Source organism: Pseudophryne corroboree, chromosome 3, assembly GCF_028390025.1.
Source record: "Pseudophryne corroboree isolate aPseCor3 chromosome 3, aPseCor3.hap2, whole genome shotgun sequence".
NCBI classification, from domain to species: domain Eukaryota; kingdom Metazoa; phylum Chordata; class Amphibia; order Anura; family Myobatrachidae; genus Pseudophryne; species Pseudophryne corroboree.
In genome coordinates, this window is record NC_086446.1 from 110423222 (window position 1) to 110429772 (window position 6551).

Here is a 6551-nt window from a genome sequence, read left to right on the forward strand (position 1 = left end):
CCAGGGAGACCATATAATCCCCAGGTTCCAAGGCCAGAACAATAGAGCGAAGAGTTTCCATACAAAACTAGGAGACCCTCACAAATTTGTTCAAGGACTTGAGGTTGAGAATGGACCGAGATGACCCATTCGGTTTCGGTACTAAGAACAGCGGTGAATAGTACCCCCTGCCTCTCTGAGCCAGGGGCACCTGTACTACCACTCCTGTGTCCAGGAGGGACTGTACCACAGAATGAAGAGTCTTTGCCTTCACCGAATCCGAAAGGACGTCTGTCAAGCAAAATCAATGAGGGGGGCAATTTTTGAAGGATATGGCGTACCCTCGAATGACGACTTCCCTTACTCAGGAATCTGAAGTGGGCTTCAACCATTCCTGGGTAAACCCTAGAAATCGGCCCCCCACCCTGGGATCCCCCAGAGGGAGGCCCGCCCCCTCATGCAGCAGGCTTGTCAGTTGTGGAAGCAGGCTGACAGGCAGTCCAGGCCCGTTTAGGTTTGGGCTTATTGGGTTTGGAAGTGCGAACCTGTTTCGGGTACGCCTGACCCTTTGCTTTCCCTGAAGGATGAAAGGAGCGAAAGGAAGTATTCTTAGCCTTCGATACCGAAGGAGCAGTACTAGGTAGACATGCTGTTTTAGCAGAAGCTAAGTCAGCCATTATCTTGTTGAGGTCTTCTCCGAAAAGAATGTCTCCCTTAAAAGGGAGCACCTTCAGGGTTTTCTTAGAGTCCAGATCCACAGACCAGGACCGCAACCGGAGAATCCGGCGAGCCAAAATGGACGTAGTAGAAGCCTTGGCCGCCAGAATACCGGCATCAGAAGCTGCCTCTTTAATGTAATGAGAAGCTGTGACAATATATGGCAGACATTGTCTAGCATGATCAGAAGCTTTGGAAGGCAGCTCAGCTTCCAACTCCTGAGCCCACGCTTCAATAGCCTCTGCAGCCCAAGTCGCTGCAATGGTGGGCCTATGCGCAGCACCAGCTAAGGTGTAATCACCTTTAAACAACCCTCCACATGCTTATCTGTCGGTTCTTTCAGAGACGTGACGGTAGTTACAGGCATAGCTGAGGATAACACCAGCTGCGCCACTTGCGAATCCACTGGCGGGGGTGTCTCCCAATTTTTACTTAGCTCCGACACGAGGGGATAGTGAGCCAGCATCTTCTTGTGAGGCGTGAATTTCTTTCCTGGATTTTCCCAGGATTCCTGACGTATGTCAACCAAATGGTCAGAGTGAGGTAAAACTTGTTTAACCACTTTCTGACGTTTAAATCTGTCCAGTATCACGCTCTGGGTCATCAGTAATTTGAAGAATTACCTGATTGCCTACAACAATTCAGGAACATCCATTTGTGAAACAGATTCCCCATCAGAAGCATTAGAATCAGTGTCTGTGGGGTCAGTATATACGCCCTCCTCATCAGACGAGGTGTCTGGGACGTTAGTGGATTGTGAGGAAGTAATGGCCCGCTTAGAGGACCCCTTGGTCTCAGGCGGGCGAGGGTTAGACTTCTGTTTAGTCAGTGATTTGGTTCAATTGCTGTAACTGAGTGGACAGTTGATCTGCCCACGACGGATTAACCGCAGGGACCATAAGCGGTTGTACCGGTACAGGAGGTCCCATATGGAGCGCAAGTCTAGTTACCAGAGTATTCAATAACGTGGAGAAAGTAGCCCAAGGTGGGTCATCTTGAACCCCCGTTGCTACGGTCCCACTGGTGGGCAAGGAACCCCCAGAACCTGAACCCTCAGCTGCTATATTCTACTCAAACGTGTCTGCAGCGTCACCACCACTCAATGTGGGATCAGCCCCAGCTCCGTCGCCCCTTGTAGCTGACATATCTGAAAGCTCATGCAAGACAACCAAGTACAATATCAGCAGTACACCTGACAAGAACCCCCTGTGCAGTGTATAATCACAAACAGAGTGTTCCAGTGGTATATGGTGAATAAAAATCACAAAGAAAAATACACAATAAGTATATCTTGTGAAACACCTATATTAATAATATCCCTGAAGCACTTAGCTCCCTCAGGTTACAGAATATAGGGATAGCAATCTGAGTGAGAAACAGGAAATGGAGGTCACACAGCAGCTAAATGCACACACACAGAGTCACATTGTACAATGCAGAAATTATGACATGCAATTAAACTGCACTGGACTAGCGATACATAGTAATACTAAGTATAGGTATACACTTAATAGATATATCAATGCACAGTAAAGACTGGATGTATATCACAGGGTACTTGTACTAAATAACCCTGACTAAATGCACTGTTTCTTAACTAACACTGTCAGCAGACATGTAGAATATTTAAGTGTCCTGTAAAATGCACAGCGCTGACATGCAGGCGGCTTTTCAGAGGAGGATTTGCCCAAATAATCCCAGGATCAGCTCAACTTGTCCTAATGGTGCCCAAACGCTGACAGGGAGTGAGGGAGAGAGAGATATGCAGCTCCAGGGCGGGAACATTTACTCTAAATGGCGCCCTGGGGCTGGGGCTACAGGTCAAAGCCTTATCCCTTTGCTGGACTTCACCACCGGGTACTGCGGGGCTTCATAGCAAACGGTTTTTAATAAAACCGACCTATGCCCTTGCCCTGGTGGTCTAGTGGGGTCCCTGTACTGCCACAGTGTCCACGCCAGCGCGCGCGGCCCGCCTCCGACCGGCCGCGCTGGATTGCGATTTCCACCGGGTCCCGTCTGGGGGACCCCCTTACCTCCTCCCTAAGTGCGGCCATGCGATCCAGGAGAGCTGCGGTGGGGTGTGTGACTGACAGGCGCAAACCGAAGCCTCCGCTGTAAGTACCCGGCAACCAGGGCGCGGGAGTATACAGCGCCCTGGGGGAGGTGATGGAGCTGCAGCTGGAGATGTCTGACTGACATCTAACACTCACAGTGTCTCTGCTGCAGCCCTTGAAGTCTTCATTTTTCACTTTAAAAAAGCTCTTCTGAGGGCTGCTCCAGCAGCCCACCCGTTGTATGGCTGCAATGCATGTCACCAACTACAAAACTGAGCTCCTGTGCACGGAGGCGGGGTTATAGAGGAGGCGGTTCTGGTATGCATTCTGGGAACAGTCAGAGCTTTTCGCATGTTGGTGCCTCGGATCAAGATCCTACTCTACACCCCCAATGTCATTCCCTGTGGAGCCCAGTGTACCCCGCAGCAGAAATTCTTTTTTCTAGTTGTTTTACAGTATGTGTTTTTATTGCAAATAATAAATGGCACGGTTTTGTACTGTATTCTTAAAATTAGAAAACATCAGGACAGTGATATCAAAACATTCAATTTCTAAATGTGTAATTTTTATGTGTTTGGCTTTTACTGAGTTTGTTTTCCAAATGACTCCTTTGTGACATCACACAAGAGGTAGGCATGTTTTTGTTTTTGAATGGGCCTTCTGATGATGCCACCACATCACTTTGCCATCCTTGGTTTGGTAGTGGTGCTATTTTCACCTTACAACCTTGCCTGACGTGTGGTTCTACTATTTGGCTGTCCAACTAAAGGAATGTGTTTTCCCTACTGACATCAGGAATCCTTGCTGCACTAGCTAAGCCTGGGTGGTCTTCTGTATGCCGAATGTCGGGATCCCGGCGCACAGTATACCGGCGCCAGAATCTTGACACCCGGCATACCGACAGCTATTCTCCCTCGTGGGGGTCCACGACCCCCCTGGAGGGAGAATACGCGCCACCGCGCCCGCAGCGTGGCGAGCGCAGCGAGCTCGCAAGGGGCTCCTTTGCGCTCGCCACGCTGTCGGTATGCCGGCGGTCGGGCTCCCGCCGCGTGTATGCTGGTCGCCGGAAGCCCGAGCGCCGGCATACCGTACTACACCCGCTAAGCCTTACTTCCATTATATGCACCTGCAATTTTAATTGGTGTTTGTCTTACTGTAGTCTCAACTTTGTGTTTCTTTATTAGTACTGGCCAGGAAGCCATGGACTACCTCTGGGGCTACCACAAAAAGTGCAAAGTGTGACATTCCTATAGTATGGTGTATTTTTAAGCATCTGGTGTGGATTTTCCCAACATTCTACTTATTTTGGTCAGCCATTACTAATTGCATAATACAAACGGGGGGAGGTACTCGATATACTTGCTGTCAGGATCCTGGCGCTCAGCATACCGGCGCTGGGATCCCGACAACCGGTATACCGACAACTATTCTCACTCATGGGGTGTCCATGACACCCCTGGAGGGAGTATAAATAGCTGGGCGCACGTTGCGTCTTTTCGTAAGGGGCTCTTTTGTGCTCACCCGCTGCCGGCATTCCGCCGGTCGGGATCCCGTAGCCGGTGTGCTGGGTGCTGGGATCCCGACAGCCGGCCAATCATAGTATACCCATGGGGCATCTTCTCTTGCTTAACCATGGAACATGTATATTACGGCTTTATTTTAAAGAACTATTGCATTTCATATATACTGTAGGTTAACAACCTATATATGCTAGTCAAGGTGTATATCATAAGACTCTGGATGACTCCTCCCTCCCGTCTACCTCTGACTTATATAATTTAGTCTTTTTCACTGTGGTACATGAGCATTGTCTGTGATGGGATCGAATTGGGATCCCAGGGTACGGAATGCCGGCTGTCACTATACCGACAGCGGCATCCCGTCCGCCACAATGCCTGTAGCGGGGCGAGCGCATCGAGGCCCTTTGTCGGGGAAACCCATAGAGGGAGAATCACCTACCTCGCTGGTATTCCGGCGGCGGTACTGTACCCCTGTCGGGATTTCGGCGGCGGTATTGCGGCCACCAGGATCCCGATGGTCGGTATTTTAAATGCATACCTCTGTGAGAGCTGGACATGTCTGCACACTTTTTTTTTTAAATGTGGTGTAAATGAATAATATTTACATATGTAAGGTACTTTTTAAAGGCATAAGCCAAATTCATTTTAATGTAACAATTTTTTTTAAATTATGACATCATTAATTGCCAATGCAATGAACATAATGTATGCTTATTTTTGTATTTTATGTCTCTCTTTGCAGGTGTTTGTGATGCAAAAGGATGTTTCCACAGTCCCTGGTCCATTACCACCATCACCGACATCTTCCGTTGAATATGACAATGTTATGTATTAATTTTATGTTATGTTTGTATACCATATTGTGAAAGTTCCCTTGTTACCTTCACACAATAAAGGCAGTGTTTTTTTGGTTTGAGTAAATATTTATGAGAATGCACTCAGCCTGATTCATGTTTGTAAGTAAAGCAAAAAAGAAAGCAACTGGGCATAACCATGTCTCACTGCAGGGGGGTGGGGGGGCAGATATAACATGTGCAGAGAGAGTTAGATTTGGGTGGGTTATCTTGTTTCTGTGCAGAGTAAATACTGGCTGCTTTATTTTTACACTGCAATTTAGATTTCAGTTTGAACAGACCCCGCCAAAATCTAACTCTCTCTGCACATGCTACATCTGCCCCACCTGCAGTGCAACATGGTTATGCCCAATTGCTTGCTTTTTTGTTTTACTTACAAACATGGATCAGGCCCTACATTCACTGTCTCCTGAATTACCCAGGGATTCTCACAAAGTAATATGTCTAGTATAACGTTTAACTTCTTTAGAGCAGCTAAAGAGTATTTAGGAGTTTTGACATATTTTGGTTTCATATAAATGTGAGTGTTTTGTAAGTAGCTAAACAGTTCACAAAGATAGTGATGAATATAAAAATCAGAATTTTGTACAAGATAGTGTCTTCCAATGTCGTTTTTTCAACAAAATGTACTTAAAATTTAATCTCAAAATTTCAACAAAAAGATGAAAAATACTTTGTATATAGCACAAAAAAAATATATAAATATATTTTAAAAAATTTATATTTTTAGCTTTTATTTAGTTTACATTGGGAGAGTGCACCCCTAGATTGACAGAGCACCCCTGGATGAACATAGCAGTCCCTTGTCAGACACAGCACTCCTTTATGTACAACACAGCACCCCCAGAGTTGGGCTACCACCTACACTATAAAAATATGTGTATGATTACACACTGTGGTCTGCGTCACAGAAAAATAATAGTATAGCACTCTGGGGTACAGCACCAAAAAAAAAAAAACAACTTAGCTTCTTAGTTAAAGTATATATAATATAATCAAGGTGTATATAAAAGAAAAGAGTTAAAATATAGAGACCATCGTGTGTAACGTCTTAACTCTGCATATTTATTTAGGAGCAACAGATACTGTGTAAAATCTAGGGAAAGCAATCCCAACCAAAAAGGTTTTTTCTTTTTTCAAAAACACAGTTTTAATCTCAATAAATACATACTTAAAAACAAATAAATACCAAATAGCAGGTAATGGTAGGTAATACGCATACAAGAGGTCACAAACATAAAGGCTTATCTGTCCAAGATGACATTCCTGGATACAGCCAGAGTCCCAACGCGTTTCGTCCTTAGTGTTTACTTCATCAAGGGGATAGTGGCCAGGGACAGTTTGAGCTTATTTATAGCTAGAGAACAGGCCAAATGGAGGCTGCATCTGGCCTGGAAATCATGACATCACTTCCTGTTTGGTCACCA

General features: G+C 46.0%; 1 protein-coding gene across 1 annotated transcript in view; it reads left to right on the forward strand.

The window, feature by feature from the left end:
* The window catches only part of LOC135057521 (membrane-spanning 4-domains subfamily A member 4A-like), a 110065-nt gene extending 104838 nt beyond the window's left edge, over nt 1-5227 (forward strand). Inside the window, exon 7 of the mRNA XM_063963377.1 lies at nt 5013-5227. Within this exon, the coding sequence (XP_063819447.1) occupies nt 5013-5105 (93 nt within the window). The 3' untranslated portion in view covers nt 5106-5227. The remainder of the gene's footprint in view (nt 1-5012) is intronic.
* The last annotated feature ends 1324 nt before the right edge of the window (nt 5228-6551 follow it).